The sequence below is a fragment of the Ambystoma mexicanum genome, chromosome 5q (assembly GCF_040938575.1).
Source record: "Ambystoma mexicanum isolate Mex_15411 chromosome 5q, UKY_AmexF1_1, whole genome shotgun sequence".
Taxonomy (NCBI): domain Eukaryota; kingdom Metazoa; phylum Chordata; class Amphibia; order Caudata; family Ambystomatidae; genus Ambystoma; species Ambystoma mexicanum.
In genome coordinates, this window is record NC_090933.1 from 695153422 (window position 1) to 695172265 (window position 18844).

The 18844-nt window shown below is 44.4% G+C and overlaps 1 protein-coding gene across 3 annotated transcripts in view; it reads left to right on the top strand.

Moving 5' to 3' along the window:
• C5QH8orf34 (chromosome 5q C8orf34 homolog) overlaps positions 1 to 12160 on the top strand; it is a 1794780-nt gene extending 1782620 nt beyond the window's left edge. For all 3 annotated transcript variants that reach the window (XM_069621157.1, XM_069621156.1, XM_069621158.1), the window contains exon 14: positions 6430 to 12160. In XM_069621157.1, coding sequence (XP_069477258.1) covers positions 6430 to 6437 — 8 coding nt within the window. In that variant the 3' untranslated portion in view covers positions 6438 to 12160. The remainder of the gene's footprint in view (positions 1 to 6429) is intronic.
• The last annotated feature ends 6684 nt before the right edge of the window (positions 12161 to 18844 follow it).

Sequence of the window (18844 nt, forward strand, 5' to 3'; positions counted from 1 at the left end):
ACACAACAAAAAGATCACCAACCAGACTGCGCCATTAATGCAAGTATACATTTTGTAGCACATGTTCTAATGAGTCATAACGCCTTCCATTAACGCCACGGCTCATTTTCAATCGTTTGTATGGAGGAGACGGGGGCGCAATTTGTTTTGCCCCTGCCGTCCTTCCTCTCTGCCACACAAATGCTCCAGCATTTGCACCAGCATTGATTTTCATGCCAGCGGAAATGATGTTACCCATAGGGATCCATTACACACACTGCCTGCCTTGCAAGCATGACAGGCAGCGTGTACATTCCAGGGGCAGGGATTAGTTAATATTGTGAACACTGCTTGCCATGAGCACCGCTTGTAATTTTCTCACTTTGCACAGAGGAGTGCAAAAGTACAGGGCAATAGGCGGTGTACACAGATGTACACCGCCTTTTTACCTGCACTTTGCACACCGCCTTTTTCCCTGCACTTTGCACTCTGCCGTGCAAAGCCAGATATTTGGCAGTGAGCAGCCGTAGAAGTGTATGTCAACGCGTAATGAAGCCAAACCGTCAAGTTACTCATTAAACATGAGCACCTTCGTGTTTAAAGCCGCTTTGTAAAGAGCGTGTGCGTGTTCTTGATTCCCAAACCTACTCGCAGAGCCTATGTGCCTGACGCCACTTACCCACATTCTTGCACACAGCTGTTTCAACTAATCATTGAGTCAAGACAGAGTCACAAATACCTGCAGGGACATGCAGGAGCCTGCAGTGAAAGGCCAGCTACACGCTCCCTTCCAGTTATTGAACCGCCTCTTTGAATAGAGGAACGTCGTGTCATCCCTTGTGAAAAATAATACTCTAGAAATACACTGCGATATTGAATACGGTATGCCCAAAACTATTTATCTGCTCAGGGAGTTTCTCAAACATTACACCAAATGTAGGCATCACCTCAAGACCGAAGACCTGAACCACACCCTGTCCTAATTAAGAGGCCATCAAAAAGGTTTGGGTCTAATTAGCTATCGCAGGTTTTCTTACGTGACATGTGGAAACACAGCACTCTCAGCATGTCCCTAACCTCCCTCAGTTGCCAATCTTCCTGTGTACAATTCTGGTACTCGAGTCTTTTGCCCAACTTACTATTCATTTCTTCAACTTTATTTGCCCGTTGTATACTCCAAAGTTGCCGAAAAAAAAAAAATCGTGTGATGTATCACAAATTATCAATAAAATAAACATACATTAATTATTAAAATGAAATGAAACATCTGGGCACTGTAGCGTCTGTAGGAGAACACTTAAAGTGTTTAAAGTTGCCTGAATACTTTACTTCTCATCATGTATATAGAATACACAAGCTATTTAAACAGTGATATTGAGTGATGCTTGGGTACTATGGGTTTGGCAGTAACAATTGGGTGTGTATGTATCCGAGAAGTGATAGCTGAAGATTTGATCAATTAAAATGCTGCAGGTCAGTGTCAGCCACTGCTTGAGGGAGGGGAAATGGTACAGCTGTTCAACTGAGTTTTTTTTTATAGGTCTATTAATGTGGATACAGTAGCAGATGGGCATGTGTTTTTATGTGTAGGAGATTCATGTGTGTAGTGTAATGTGCTAGGGGATCTTAGGGATGAGTCGCTTAGTGGGGTTGAAGAGGAAAGTAGAGAAATGAGGGATGCAATGCAGGCAGAGGAAAGCATGAACGCATTTGAGACCATCCAGGAGAAAAATAGTGTGGCATCATTGTGGGACATAACCGCATCTTTGTTAAATCTTTGCAGTTGTATTGATTTGATTTCATTTGAGTGGCAACCAGAATGAGTATGTTGTTCAACACTCCTTTCCTGAGGAGTTTGCTGTGGGTTCATGGTATATTTGTATGATATGTCGGCTCAAATCCATTAGGTTGCGTGGAGCCTGATGCGATTGAGTTTGTTCTCCAATAGTCTTTCACTGGTGAGTTGCATGTTGGTGCACAATATAAACGTGTAACTTGTGTGAGTTTCCCGAAGGTTGAGGCTAACAAGAGTGGATGCCTTTTGGTTATGGTTTTGGTGCTGGTCTCATGAGGGTGTGTGACGAAGGTCTGGGGACATCTGGTGGAGTGCCTATTGGGACTAACTGCCTCCCCAAGCTAGCGTGAGGGAGACCCAAGTTTGTTACTGAAACGATCTCCTATTCGCCCCGATTCTCTCAGATTTTCTGTCAGGAAGCCTAATTACACTATGAGGTAGGAAAGTAAGGATAGACTCTTTTCCCTAGACTCACATGGGAGCCATTCAATTAGTCAGGAAACTGTTAGCATTGGGGACATGGTCCCTTTAAGGGAACATGGATCAGCAGCAAAAAGCAAACATGTGGCTCTCAAGCCTGCTCTGCACATTCCCATTATGTTCCCTGCTCTTGAGACACTCTGACCATTTCAATGAAATTCAATGAACATGGCTGCGGAGGCCACAAATCTTAACACACTTTGTTTTACAGCAGCACCTCCCAGCTAGCCCAGTGGTTTCATAAATGCTGCATTTGGTCATGGGAAGCCCGCAGAGACTTTATGCTATCAGGGAACAGGTGATGCCAACTAAAGTACTTTTTTCACTCACCTGCTTTTACCAGCTCCAGAAACACATGGGCCTGGGCTCTAGAATGCACAAACCTCAGGGCGGCTTATATGGGAGTTTTGGGACACATGGAAGGGTGAGTAAAAAACAAAATGGTGGTTCCCCCTTATCAAGACTTGATCCTGCCTGCAAGTCCCACATTACACAATGTGATAGCAATTGGCAACAGCAATCATGTCTCCTCACTTCTACATTTCACCCCAAGGAAGGTGGTACAGGGTAATATAACCCCAGGTTCTCAAACTAGCTTTGTGGGACTTTGGGGTAGGAGTGGCCAAAAGAAGGTTGGACGAGATAGCAGAGCAAGTAGGAAATATGGAGGAGGCTGGAGAGAGAAAGGGATTTTTAGGCAGGTGGAGTTTATTAGTCTCGGAGGGTATCTCATCGGCAACGTGCTCGCCTCGGTAGCAAGACGACATGGAGCAACACAGGTTCGATCCCCGAGTCCGCGCTTAGGAACCCCTGGGTATTAAGCGTGTTATAAATAACCTATCATATGATATCATTGTGAGGAGGAGGTTTGAGATTTGTAGGGCCATGTCATTTTTAGGAGGTTGGTTTAAGAGAGAGGAAGGAGGTTGAAAATAATCTAGAGGAGAAAGGTATACACGTAAAGAAGGTGCTAAAAATATATCAGTAAGTGAACAGATTTGGAGGATGCGATTGAACAACATCAGAAAGCAGTGATATTTCCAGGAAGTAGTTGGAAGGACATCAGAAGATGAGAGATGTGGGGAGAAGGTAGATGGTCATCAGAAGGTGGGTGAGAGTTATTTAGAGGAGGTGGTAGAAGAACATGGGGGGTGGAGTGAGATTTGGAGGAGGCAGCAAAAGAGAAGCGAAGGAAAGAGAGAGAGCCTAGTCATTCAGGTGAGGAAGGTTCAAGAGGGCTTGGCCAAATGCATGGGTTAGGGTGTGAGATGATCATTTGAAGGGCGCAAGATTAGACTAGGAGGAGGCATGAGCATGTGATGTGGAGACTATGGGGAGAAGGACCATTGTAGAGCCATTATGCTGGTCAGGGGGTCGAAGAGTCTGGCCCTAGGTGAGCTAGGTGACTGATGCCTTCATTCCATCCCAATCTGGGTAAATAAGGAGTGCAAGAACCCCTTACAACCAATGCTGAGGACCAGGCCCAGGAGAAGAGTTGAAAGGGATATCCATAAAGGGGCATGAAGACTCCTTAAACCCAGGACAAAGAGGTAGAGGAGTCCAGATCAAAAATGTACCAATTGAGACGAATGGTGCAGGATCCCTTTTTAACCTGAAACACCAGAGAAGAAAGGAAACTGTAAAGTCAGAAAAGGAGGGCATGGGAAGCCAGAATCGGTTTACCCACACCCTGAGAGAAAGGAAGGTCCAAAGAATTCAATAAACCCTAAAACCCAAATTGAGACATAAAGGAGAGCCCGCGAGGGGAAGGGACAAAGGGTGCAAGAAACCCTGAGGACCGATATGAGACAAAGGAGAACACCTAACGAGATGGAGCTCCAAGTCATAACAGCCCTTTTAGCATTTTTAATTGCTTCCTGCACCCATTTCTTTTTACCAACAGATATTTTTAGAAAAATAAAGAAAATATGTTTGACCCATACTTTCCTCTTGGCCTGCTTATGACAGATGTTCATTGAATAACCAAGTGTTTGGCTGTTTCCAGAAGGTCGGGTGGTCTTGTCCTGTACACAGTTGTTTGGGCAGAGAGTTGCAGAACTTGGTTAAAAGGAAGGAAAAGGAAAATCCTCTGTGGTGTTTCCGGTTGAACTTTGGCACAACTACTACTGCTTCATTGATGCGTCGAAGCACTCTCGATGACTGGTAGCACAGTCATTTATTTGGGAGTGTTTCAAGGCCCCTGCTGCGAAACTGCAGAAGGTGATGCCCAATTTATAAATTGAATCCTCTATTTGATTGGGAGCCAGTGGAGTGCTCAGAGGGCTGGGAGGATGTATTTGTACAGTTTAAGACTCAGAAGCAGTATGGCTGAGAGTTTGTGGACTGCTTGTAGCCTGATGAGTCTGTATTCTCTCATCACAAGGTAAAGGTTGTGTGTGTAGACAAGCCCAGAGAGCGCTAGTGTAATACATACATTGTTACTGGGTGTAACAGGCTTACTGGGTGTAACAGTCCAGTAGTATATGATGTGTCAGATTGTCAGGAGCCAGAAGTAGTAGCTCCTTGCAATGGCTTTAACCTGTTCTAGTGTCATTTGTTGTCCATCAAGGGTTCAAGGTTTGGGATGGTTGTCGTAGGCAGGGGGCATGTCCCCGTTTCTTCAGTCCAGAACACTTTATCATACTGCACCTCAGTGATCATTTCACATGCTTTGAGTGGCCCAGCTGCCATCCCATGCTACATTAGATTTTGAGTGGCATCTTAACAGGTTGGCGCTGTATATCTATACAGATTAAATTCATCTTCTTATGAAAGAAGTGTACTAATTTGTTCCTTCGTTTGTTTTTTGTTTTTTTACACAATTGGTACACAGACCTAGAGTTCATGTAAAGCTTTGTTTGTTTGTTTATTTTATTTATCTAGCGCGCCTGACCCAGGGGTTTCTGGGCGCTTGGGGGTAATGGTTACAGGATACAGTTTATGCAGTTTATACAGTATATACAGGTATAGTACAAATAATACATTCAAATAGCAGTGGCAGGGTAAGGATAGAGATGCATACATTTAGAGGGGTAGGGTACAAGATGATGTCAAGTGTGAGGTAGGTAGTGTTAGTTTGTGTTCAATAACCATGTGATGGCGTGACTTCTGAATGACTGAAAGGTTGGGATAGATTTGATGTCATGTGGAAGTGTATTCCATAATTGGGAGGCTTGAACCGGGAAACTGGCTCCGCCAGCTCTTTTTATGGTATACCTGGGCACCACCAGGCAAGATGTGTTGGTGGATCTGGTGATTCTGGTCGACGATTTCAGGGTAATGATCTCCTTCGAGGAGATCATTAGCTTTGGTGGGTGCCGCAAAGCCACCACCTAAATAGTATGCTTGCATTTTATTAAACAATACCTTGTTACTAATGCACTTATTGTTATTTCAGCTGGCTCTCATGGAGTAGTCAGTAGTTTCAAATCTGCCTGGCCATCAGCTCAGACATGGATTATTTCTGTAATTGAATTTTCTTTGGTCTACCTGTAGACCTTTGTAAAAGTAGCACATGTACAATGGCATCTTTATACACTGGTATAGTAGAAACTTTCCACAGTGCAAGTGAAACAAGCACAAAGACAAAAATTACCATAGTGCAAAAAACATGTTCTTAAAATAATGTTTGCACCAGGTCAAAGGACTACAACCAGTGTGGTATTGCAGAAATGTTGCACCAGTGCAGGTGTAATTAGCACTAGGGCACACTTGTCCTAGTGCCAAAAACATATCCTTTGAATGAATTGCTCCGCCACTGTAACCTTTTCCCTGGTCCTAGTACTTTGCCCTGATGCATCCATTCATTGAAAGAATGTCCTTTGCATTAGGACAAGTTTGCCCTAGTGCTATTTGCGCGTATACCGATGCAAAGGTTTTGTAATATAGCTGTTTTTGGCAAAGCAGTCTCTAAAGGGTGTCTGCGGGTTGCAGAGTACATGGAATCACACACAAGCGTTTTTCAAAAATCTGATCTGACAGTAAAATAATAGGGGCAGGGGGTGTCCATTAAGTAAAACATAATTTAGACCAAAGATAACTGAAATTGCCTTTGTTAATGCAAACATACACTTTTAAGTTGCTTCTGTGTGTGCCTTTTAAAGCATTGCTATGTTTAAAGCTATTAATAGTGGTATGTTTGCATGTATAATAGTCGATTGTCATTTGTTTTACAGGTTTGTGAAATCAGCAAAACAATGTATGGATGAACAATGGAAAACCGACCACCTGAAACCTGCACATAATTCTCCAGTCTTTGTTTGTAGAATGGTTTCAGAGAATGCATATTTTTATAGGGTGAACAATATTGGAAGAAGAACCCAACAGGCATGGAGCTGCTGACAAGGACCAATCCTCTGACTACCGGTGTGACCCATGGCCAGAAGCAATGGCAGCAGAAAGCCACAGAACATGGGTCTGACTAGTAAATACAGAATCTAAGGAAGGGGGTATTATGTGTTGATTTGAGACTGCCTCTCCAAGATGAGGGCACAGAAAAATGCTAAACCTGTTTACATTCTGAGATGTGGGTTTGGATTCCTTGCCTTACTGCACAAGTCAAAATGGAGGTGCACTCAATCCCAGTTTATTTTAAAATACATTGGTTATTCTCTGCATGGAACACTGATGGTTTGCAATTAAGGGCCACAAAAAGTCCCTGTATCATCCTCTTGCAAGTGGCCTACAAAGTGTAAAGATGAATTGACATAAATTGAAGCCGGTGTCCCTCTAATCACAAACAATGTAGCGGTCACCCAAGACCTTCCAGAAGAACAGCTACATACTTGAAGTATCACTACAAGGTACTCGGTCCGACTCTAGCACCAATGTGTCCCAGTGTTGCTTTTTACAAAATTCTGCATCGCATAGCATGGCATTAAAGACTACACAGTGGATCCTTCACAAATGGAAATCCTTTGACTGGGGTTTACAATGGGAGGCAACACAATACATGTGTGTCAACCCTGGCCATAACTGATTGGAGAATAAACAGAAATGTAACAGTGCAATTAAATAATTTTATTTGGATGATGATATTCTATTTAAATGGCCACACATTTAAACTGATTTTTTACAATGTTCAAATTATTTAATTGGTCACAGATTAGCTGAACAGACACAATACCAGTTTCTTTACTTGGACGAGATATCAATGGTGCCAGCATGAGAGGTCATGGTCAGAGACCTTGGGCTAGCTATTCACATACACACACCAACACCTTGTCATTGGAAGATGGCCTGGTTGCAATTATATCACACAATTCCTTCACTTCCTCTACTTCTGGACCGTGCCTGTTGTCCTTCTGACCAGCAGATCACTGAAACCGTGGGAAACCAGTAGCATGACATAAACACCACTTTATGTTGCCATCGATCAACAACAAATTGCACCAAATGACCAAGAAACTGAAAATTGACCATGAAATTCAACATGCATTGGAGGTGCTACAGCAAACGTTAACACATCTTGAGATGATATTTGGTTCAATATTGTGCATAAATGCGCGTGCCCTACTTCATTCGAGTTTGGATGGTTCTTGGTTCATTAGAATTTGCAATATGACAATGTCATCCTTTTGTTAATTTTAGTTATTTTTTTAACAAATCCTTTGTTCCCATGTTTATCAAAACCTCTAAATGCAAATCCTGTGTTCCAAATGTAGGAGAATAGAACATCTAAACCAAATGAATGGGGACCAGGAGAAGACAGCCGCAATAAATCAGAATCATTTGGAAAGTCCATGAGATTTTTAAAACTATATGTATCAGTCTTGAGAAAGACCACAAAGGTCAAAACATGTATCGACTCCAGAGGCTTTGATAAAGATTGGAACAAAGGATTTGTAAAACAATAAACCTGAAATTGACATTGGGCTTCATTAAGGGTCCGGCGGTAACCCTGCCGTTGCTACTGGCGGGGTGCCTCCAGACCCGTAATATTTTACCGGCGCCTGACTCCCAGTGCCACCGGGAGATTACAACTCTTGCGGGCCGGGAAGTCAGGCACCAGAAAAAAGTAAGTCCCGATTCCCATAGAGTCCCATACATAGGAGTGGGGACACGGAAGCACCGGCACCGTTGCCAACCACGCTGGTGCTTCCGTGACTGGTGTGCCTACCGTGGCCGCTGTGTCTGGCAGGGTCAGACCTGTCAGGCAAAGCAGCCACGGCAGGCAGACTCAGAGTTTGCCGATCCAGAAACAACGGTGCCGGTGAACTTACCAGCACCCTTGTTTCCGGACCGGCAAACTCGTAATGAGACACATTTTCATATTGTGAATTCTAATGAACCAAGAACCATTCAACTGCAATGAAGTAGGGCACGTGCATATATGCACAATATTTAACCAAACAGTAACTTCATTGTAGTCCTGCCCTTAACCACACCAGGTATGTGAGTGCAACTGTCCCTACATAAGTAAAAAAGTTATATCCATGCGCACAGCCGCCTGTGTCTACATGCTCATATGAGAGGAGTATTTCAGCAAAAAACATCACCCAAATTTAGTTGAAAGCAAGCCTGATCGAAGTTTGCCAGAAAAAGTGAGGCGCCACTTCCTCACCGCCACTGAACTATTACCGCGAACAACATTTTTCATTTGTGCGCCAGGAACTAAGGCAGCCAATTGAAACATGGATTGAAAATAGGTTGTTGCTCTAGAACGTGTGCAAAACCTGCTGGAACATGTGTTTAAACAAAGGTGATACTGTGTCCAAAAATTCTCAGCCAACCCAAGCAAAAATAAACACCTATTTGCCCATCCCTATTCGGCAAAACGAAGCGACGCGCTGCTCGAATATAATTGTTTTTGGTGGGAAGCTGCGAGTTTCCATCACCACAATAATGTAAAAGTGAGCCCTAAAATTGGGTTGAGATAGAAGTGTGTGAAATACAGTTTAATGCGGCAAGAAGAAACCCTTGATCCACATGGCCCTACCTTTTCGGAATAACGCTAGAAAATGTATTACAGAACCAGACAGGAGCTAAATATTCGGTTACTTTAGTAGTTGCAATCATTGGTCAAACAAAACACAGAAAAACCATGAAAGGGACATATCTGAGAAAACATTAGACTGCAATTGTTTCGTAGTGATAAAAACATATCCCAGGTGGAAAATACGATTACGAAATTCAGTAAAGCCTACCTCTGAAACATCACGAGAAATTAGGTAAACACAGACAAAGCCTTTGAAATCCTTGCACATTAAACCAGTTGGGATGATACCAGAAGAGGCAGACGCACAGGGTCCAATGGCCAAATGGGGCTTTAGCTCCTCCAGTCTCCTGAACTTCCGGAGAACTTGGCCTCGCTCACCTACAGAGCAGTCGGCAGTTCAGGACACAGATCATAAACGGTGCCCCTGGTTTCTCTGTTAACCATACGTTTTTAGGCAATTGAAATTGTGATGCCATGTTAGCGCTTGCATGTCGGGGGAGTGCTTGGAAGGGTGAGAGGGGACAGGAGATAACTGATCCTCACAGCAGACCTTCAGTGTCTAATTACAGAAATTATGGGGACAGTTATAGCTGCATATACAATTAAAGCTTCAAAAGAAGAGTCTCTTTAGAATGATTAAAGACGTTAGATGCCCTAAAAACCACACATTTGGTCAAGAATGCCCACAGAAAGATATCCCTGAGGCCTACTAGTTTAATAGGAAAAGAAAACTCCAACCGTTGCCAGACTCCGGCTTAAATGGCATTATACTACCATGCAGCTGGATATGCACAATGAACTAGCAGCTGACAAAGCCAAGGGCACAGCACATCCCAACCATAGCATTAACTTAGCGGCAAGTAGCAGTAGAAATGCGCATATTGTCCTTCACCCCTTCATGATTAGAGGCAATGTCAGTGGCCTGATGTGCTTTAAATTGCACAATGTGATGCTTACTTGACACTGATTCCCCACACACATGCCTTGGCAGAGAACACCCCTCACACAATTAAATTAGCCTCTCCCCCACAGTCTCCGAATTTGACCACAATATTTGAATGGTTATCCCCCGGCCCATGAATTTGTCTAGTTGTGTTCCTGATAATAGCAGAACTCATGGATGATGAAAGTAGTCGCTGCCTAATACCAGTCCTGGAAATGGGTAAACGTGGTTAAACGTTTTCTTCGAAACCAACTCACTTGGGGTGTGGTGTCCATCCACGTTCATCGTTTTGAGAAATCTGCATAAAAAATAAGGTATTCTGAAAACACAAGGATAAGTGATTGTGGAACTGTCCTGTTGTGCAGTACTGGCAATGCACATACTTTGGTCTCCATTCGTTGCGCGGCGAAGTTCAGGGATGCCCATGCGCAGGGATTAGTGGATTGCGCCGGGGTGGTCAGGTAGGGTGAGGAGGAGGGGGTCAATGGCGCGCATCCCTATGCCAAATGGCGGAGCAGAAAGGTCCTGATTTGTGGGTAATGTGGGTGGGCCGGCAAAGCAGTACGCTGGAAAGAAGGGGAGAAGCTCTGCCCTGCCTGTGTCTCCCAAGTTTCTAAATGTGACTCCTTGCAGGTGGAGATCAAGGGGCGGGGGCAAGACACTCGCCTTTCCATGTCAGTGTAGCGTTGTGTCACTGCTCGCAGGAATGGTGCTCCCAAAAGAGATTATTTTTCCAGAGAGCCTCTCTATGAATTAGGTCCCTGTTCTTGGACTTGCCACAAGTAGCGCTCCATTAGATCTCTATGCCCAGTTCACAGACAAGCCCCCAAGGGATTTCACCAAGGTCTGGTTAAGGCTTGGAAAGGCCAGTTAGCTTCAAACAACTCAGGGCCATGGGATTGCCAGGAGCAACCCTCTCCCACTGCTATGGCCCGTAATAAAAGGGCCCCAGTATCCTTGGCAGAGCAATGGGTCATGTCAGAAGATGAGTGAATCAAGGGTGTCAGTATCATACTTGCAAGGCAGCAGCAACTTGTTAGGGGCAGAGGTTGATGAGAGCGTCATGCCACTCCTCGGGAGGGAGTCCCTGTGCGCTGCCCCCACCCCCCATTCTGCAGTCTGGTCGCCTCTAGCCTCATTCTAGCCCACAGTCGCCTGAAAGAACACCAGCGGAGGTCACTTAATGGTCGCTGTCTAGAGCGCCCTGGTTGCAGAAGCCAACTGAGTACATGGAAGTTGGGCTTTTTTTTTGTTGCCGGGCCACTGTGTTCACGTCAATATCTTTAGAATGCCTTTGTAATTACAGATAATGGAAGCAGTTGTCAAATTTTGACCAAAATGTTACTAATCTTTCTTATGTGATCAAAACTTGGACAGTGTGCTGCAACCTTTGGAAACGGGGGTTGAGCGCATTGCGCACTCACAATGGCTTACAACAACGTGGAGGCAAAGGTTTTATGTCTTAGGAACTTAACAATTTTGTACTACGAATATTTTTGTAAAATTGATTTTTTTTTTTAACATATAACGTATTGAACTGTATATCACTACGTGCCAAGCTGTACAGCTTTTCTGACAGAAAATATGTTTATCCTGTTTGAGTGGGTGAAGAGCAGAGGCAGGTTTTTCCCGCCTTGCACAACTACTTTGTAGAGGATATTCGACCACGTGATACAAGAATTTCTTGAACTGTAGTTGAATGATAGCAGATGACGTAGGCATGCTCGAAGGGCATTTCTTGCTGAACATTTCCCGCCACCACTTGTATTGCATCATTTTCATATGAGCAATATATTTTTGAAAAACGAATTTATATTCTCTGCTATGAACCCTTTATTTCCTAAAAATATATGCGTGAATATTTCAAAGATCAAATCGAGTGCAGTTATTGATTTATTTCCACTGCAGATTATTGAATGCATGTTTGGGATTTGGCGATTTCCTTGGGTACAATATAATGTGTATATGCCTTGTTTCCGTACCTCATATATTTAATAAAAATGCTCGTGACTGCTGCAATTAGAAATCTGGAGCATTATTGATTCTGAAGCCATTACCATTCTACTTGCTTAATCCAGAGGTTTAACTATTGTGTGCCTGAGTGCACACCTACCATTATTTGTTACTGTATCAGCTATTCAGAATTTGGGGGCAGATCAAGCCCAGGCTCACCTATTCCTGCCCTTACCCGTAGGCTGTGACACCATATGAAGTGCCTGCCCCATGCCAGTCTCTCTTGTGGGCTTGAGGGTAATGCAGGGATTCAGTGACTCTGTGGCTGTACCATGACAAGTGCAGGCAATTAGCTATCACGTTGTTGATGGGTTACGGCCCAAGTGGTCTATCCCAAAACCAGCAATTACTTAATGGTTATACAGAGAGTTACAGCAAATGTGGAATACTCACGGTGATTGCTTATTACACGAGTAGCATAGGCAGCTTTGATACCAAAGCAGTGGGAAGCTCCAAAGGGTGCGCCCGCCTTGTAAGCAATTTGAAGTCGGTGGAGGCTGGTGAATATTTTAATGAATCGTCATTGACATTGTGATGTCGTCACTAGCTCCCTGGTCACGTGGAAAGGAACACGGGGCAGCAGGAAGGGGAGGGATAGGATGTGACGTGTGTCAGGCAGTTCCTGAGTAAGAGAGTAGAAATAAAGATGTGTTGAATGAAGACTCCTGCGTCCGTCCGTCCGTTATTTGAATGTCGGCTGCTGCGCATGTAGAGATCCTTCCACATCTCGACACTGGCGACGAGCGAATCCACGCATTACAGCTACTTTCCCGGCGCTTCATATTGGTAACACATCTTGTGTCAATTGAAGGGCAGGCGCAACGGCAAGGTACGGCGGGTGGGAGTGAGTATACTCCCCACCAGCTGAAATTCTCCTCAGGATTCCAGGCGAGGTACCACGAGTACCCGCCAACGGCAACAAGAAGATTCGCAGGTGGAGTGCATCGGCTCCCTGCAACTCTTCACGTCCGATCCGCGGGTGGAGCGCATCGGCTCCCTGCAGCTCTTCACGTCCTAAGAAGTGGATGCCCGCGAGTGGATCGCATTGGCTCCTCACACAGAAGCGCAAGAGTGGAGCGCGTCGGCTCCTCACAGCTTCCCGCCAAAAGGAAGTGGCACCAGTGGGTGGAGCGTATCGGCTCCCCGCGCTTAAAGAAGTTACTCTCACTGCAAGCGGTGAGCACACGTGGGTGGAGCACATCGGCTCCCCACAGATATTTTTTTCTCTCTTCAAAAAAAAAAATAAAAAAAAATATATATTCTTTTTTTCTCTCCTCCTTGAGGAACATTTCAAAACATTGAGGAAACCCACGTGGGTGGAGCGCATCGGCTCCCCACACACCATAACGTCATATACAAGACAGCCCCCCGTGCTCCTGCTCATTGCAGAAAAGGAGTGAGCACAGAACATCCACCACTTTCAAGTCAAGTATCAAGAGAAGACATAGCTGTTTGTCATCTGCTACCACACTCAGTAAGTGCACAGTTGTATAATATTTGTCATGCTTGATGACTCATCTGAGGAATCAATAACTGTACAAGTAACACCTGCCAGAGTAACACGCACAAGCATGACGGACAGCCTCATAACACAGCTACCCCCCAATTTTGACCGGAGTGACACCAGCACACTGGGACCAAGGTGGAAGAAATGGTTGAGGGATTTTGAAGTGTGTCTCAAGGCGGTAGGTCCTTTGGAGGATGAAAGAAAACACAGCTTACTCACTCATGCCATAGGGTCAAATGTAAGAGACATTCTAAATGAAATTCCTGAAGATGATATAGACACCTACACTAAATTAAAGACAACCCTTACCGATTACTTCACACCACACACGAATGTGGACTATGAACGACACATCTTTGACACCACAAAACAACTAAAAGGTGAAACAATGGGTGCGTTTGTGATGAGACTAAGAGTAAAAATGAAACACTGTGACTTTAACAATTACTCAAATGGGGAAGCACTTCGCTCACAAATAATAGTAGGGTGTGAAAGCGGTGATTTCAGAAAACGACTTCTACAAAAACCTCGAAACCTTGAAGAGATTCTACGCCTGGCTCGATCCAATGCGGCGCTGACAGCACAGGTAGAAGGTCTTGATGGCATCACCATCATTCATAGGAAGCATGAGAGTCTACATAAACTTGAGAACACTCCCAAAGGAAACACAGATCTATTTTGCTATCGTTGCGGACATTAATATCCTCATGAAGGCATATGCCCCGCCATGGGTCAAATTTGCTCTGCATGTGGGGGGGAAAATCATTACAAGGCTGTATGTTTCATATACCGTAGCAGAATTCGAGGAAGTGGAAGAAACAGACGCTCCACACCAGAAAGAGAGCCGAGACGTCCGAGTCCCAGTCGTGACTCACACCACCAGAATGACTCGACACGCCGCAGGCAACGAGAAGAACCGTCCAATCGAAGACAACCAAGGGCATCACAGGAATGGCGAGACAACAAGTCTGCATCCTGAGGACGAAGAAGACGTCCTCGGAGATACGTCAGGTGTTCGGTAGAACAAACACATTCAGACAGCATCTCTAGCACCTCCTCAGAGGACAAACCCAGGAAGGAATTAAATCCACGTAGAGAACCACGAATGAAAGGCTACCTATATGCACTTGGAAACCCCACTGCAAAAGAGAACAGCCCTACTCTCATGATCCAAGTCAACCAAGTGGCTGCCGAATTTCTGGTGGACACGGGAGCCACGGTCAATGTGGTCAGTGAGGAAGTATACAACAACATGCCAAATGCACCATGTTTGCAGCCAGCCAGAGCGCTCATTTTTCCGTATGGCTCCAAGACGCCGCTAGCGTGTAAAGGTTTTTTCACAGCATCATGTAGATACAAAGATCACGTAAAAGAAATACCCATGCATGTTCTTGAAGCTGCCACAGACAGTGGATGCATTCTTAGTTACAAATCTGCTGTCGACATGGGGCTAATTCATGTTCTGTATAGACACATGATGCATAAGCATCTGGACCCCACTGCAAACACTGACAAAATTTTCCCTGCATTGTTCAAAGGACTAGGAAAATTGAAGTACAGACAAATTGAACTACACATAGACAACAGCATCACGCCTGTAGCGCAGCATTACCGTGGTATTCCCATTAATATACAAAAACAAGTTGAAAATGAACTAATGAAACTTTTAGAAGCAGACATAATTGAACCTGCTGAAGGCCCTACTCCTTGGGTATCCCCCATAGTGCCAGTACCAAAAAAGGCCTCCATTGACATTCGCATTTGTGGGGACATGCGAAGACCAAATGAAGCAATCTTGAGGGAACGTCATCAATCTCCTAGGATCACGGACATGGCACATCTGCTCAATGGAGCCACAGGGTTTTCAAAACTGGACCTCAATAAAGGGTACCATCAATTAGAACTCCACAAAAGATCCAGATACATCACCACATTCGCTACTCACCTGGGTCTCTATAGATATAAAAGACTCAGTTTTGGAGTTTCTTCAGCAGCAGAAATTTTTCAATCAGAAATTCATAACATAATCAAACATGTGCCTAATTGCTTGAACTATAGCGACGACATCTTAGTTTTTGGGCAAAATCAAGAGCAGCATGATGACACACTTATGCGTGTGTGCATGGCACTGGAGGAAGCGCACCTCACCCTGAACAAGGACAAATACGAATTTAGGAAAACAACCCTACGATTTTTCGGTCACATTTTCTCTGAAAGTGGAATGACACCGGATCCTGAGAAGGTCAGTGCACTCACGAACACCACACCACCGACCTCCGTCACCAATCTGCGATCATTTCTAGGCCTAGCAAGTTATTGCACAAGATACATAAAGGATTTTGCATCGGTCAGTGCACCCCTGAGAGCCCTCACCAAACTCAACGCAGAATTCCGATGGACAGATGAATGCAAACAAGCATTCCAAGTCATCAAAGATCGCATTGCGGATGCCAAGAATATGGCATATTTTGACCCACAGAAGCACACAGAATTAATTGTGGATGCAAGTCCAGTTGGCCTAGGGGCCATTCTGACTCAACTTGATCGCAAAGATGGTCAGGCCATACATATGCCAGTCGCAGCCTCTCAAAAACTGAACAAGCGTACTCACAAGCCGAGAGGGAAGGTTTGGCTGTTGTGTGGGCATGCGAGCACTTACATTTATTTCTTTATGGAAAACCTTTCACAATAGTCACAGACCACCAGGCATTACTGTTCATCTATGGCAATGCTCAAGCCAAAATGCCTCCTAGAATAGCTTGATGGGCTCTAAGGCTGCAAGAATACCATTTTAACATCATTCATCGACCGGGAAAAGAACAAAATCCAGCGGACTTCCTTTCGCGTCACCCCAGTCAAGATTACAACCCCGATCCATCCATTGCAGACGAATACATCATGTATGTGGTCCAAGAAAATACCCCACAAGGTTTGGACATGGAACAAATAGCCAGAGAAACCAACTCGGACCACGCAATGCAGATCATCATGAGATGTCTTGAGACAGGTCACTGGAAACATGCAAAGCAGCTCAAAGAAGATGTAGGAGAGGAAACTAGACAAGACATCACATGTCTACTAACCGTAAAAGAAGAGCTCGCTGAAACAGAAGGACTATTACTGAAAGGAACAAAATTAGTGATTCCTCATTCGTTGAGAAAAAGGGTCCTTGAGCTTGTGCATGAAGGACACCGAGGAATAATGTCCACCAAGCGGATGTTGCGACAAAGAGAATGGTTCCCTCAATTGGATACACAAGTGGAAGAACTGCTCAAAAACTGTCCCACGTGTGTGGTTCTTAACCCTCAAACTAGACCTGAACCGCTCAGAATGACTGAATTGCCTAAAGGGACCTGGGAAGAAATTGCAGTAGATCACTATGTCCCTTTGGAAAGGGGTGAATATGTCCTTGTAGCAATTGATGAATATTCAAGATTCCCAGATGTACAAATTGTACCATCCACAGCGGCATATCAGACCATCCCTGCATTGGATAGAATGTTTGCTACATACGGAATTCCAAAGATATTGAAATCAGATAATGGACCCCCATTTACAGGACAAGATTTCAGATCAGAACTTTCGCAGAATACATGGGTTTCCATCACCGAAAAGTAACACCGTTGTGGCCCCAGGCGAACGGTACGGTTGAACGATTCATGGGCAATGTTAAACGCACCACGCAGATAGCTCGCCTGATGGGAGAACCGGTGGAGAAATTACTGTGTAAATTAATGAGAGACTATCGCAATACCCCACACAGCACCACTGGCAAATCACCATCAGAAGTCATGTTTGGAAGAAATGTGAGAACCAGACTACCCCACATAGAACTAGAGGAAGAGAAGTACAAAGGTGACACTGAAATGAGACAGCAAGATGCGTCACGGAAAATGGACATGAAAGAAACCTCTGATAAGAAAAGAAGGGCCAAAGAGAATGATTTAGAACCAGGAGACATTGTCATTGCAAGACAGCCACAAAATCGCAAGAACATGGCAGCTTTCAATGAAGAACCCCTCACCATCACACAGAGGAGAGGCTCTCTCATCACGGCTGAAGGAACTACGCATGTAATGACAAGAAACAGCTCTCACTTCAAAAAAATGCCAGGGATCATACCCCTAGTGGTGCGGGATGCACCCTATGAAGGAGACCAGGAAGATTCCGACACTGATGAGCCCCGTTGGCTACCTCAGGAATCGAGTGAAAGGAATAACTGGAGACCTCAAAGAACTCGAAGAAGACCACCTCGTCTCATTGAGGAGATGCCCCGATACCAAGCTTTATGTTTAGTATCGGGGGGGTGTGATGTAGTCACTAGCTCCCTGGTCACGTGGAGAGGAACACGGGGCAGCAGGAAGGGGAGGGATATAATGTGACATGTGTCAGGCAGTTCCTGAGTAAGAGAGTGGAAATAAAGATGTGGTGAATGAAGACTCCTGCGTCCTTCCGTTATTTGAATGTGGGCTGCTGCGCTTGTAGAGATCCTTCCACATCTCGACAGACATCTCCCCTAAATTAGAGTGAGTGACTGTGTCTAGCAAAGAAGCCCTGAGCAATGTGAATGTGTTCAGGGGTAGATGGTCTCCCCTAAGACCTTTTTTGAAATAAAGTATTGAAATGGTGCATTGTACCACACATTAGTTTAGATTTGGTTTTCCAGGGAATACAGCAAATATTCCAATGACAGGTACACAATGGTGAAACATATTCATGGTGCATTTGTCCATGATATATGCTAGTATTGGCACTTTGATGAAACGGTGCCAGTACATGCCACATTTGTCCCTGCACATCACTTTCAAGCTGCTGCATCCACTCTTAAAGCCATCATTCATACCTTAATTCACTTTGATGTCACACACACACACACACACACAATTCACATCACTTCCACAAGGCCGCATCCACAATATATGCTGGAATTGCCAAAGTAAATTACTTCCATTAAGTAGCACACAATATGTAAATAGCTCTATCCCAATTTAACCCACACTATATCATGTTCATGAATATAATGTTGTGCCCACAATATGTGCCAATATTGCCACTGTTTAGCACTTTTGTGATACTGCACCCAAAATATATGCTGGCATTCCCATATTAAATCACTTGGATGGCGTCATGCACACAGAGTATGTACCATCATTGCAACTGTTAATAAGTATTATGATGGACCCTTTTCCA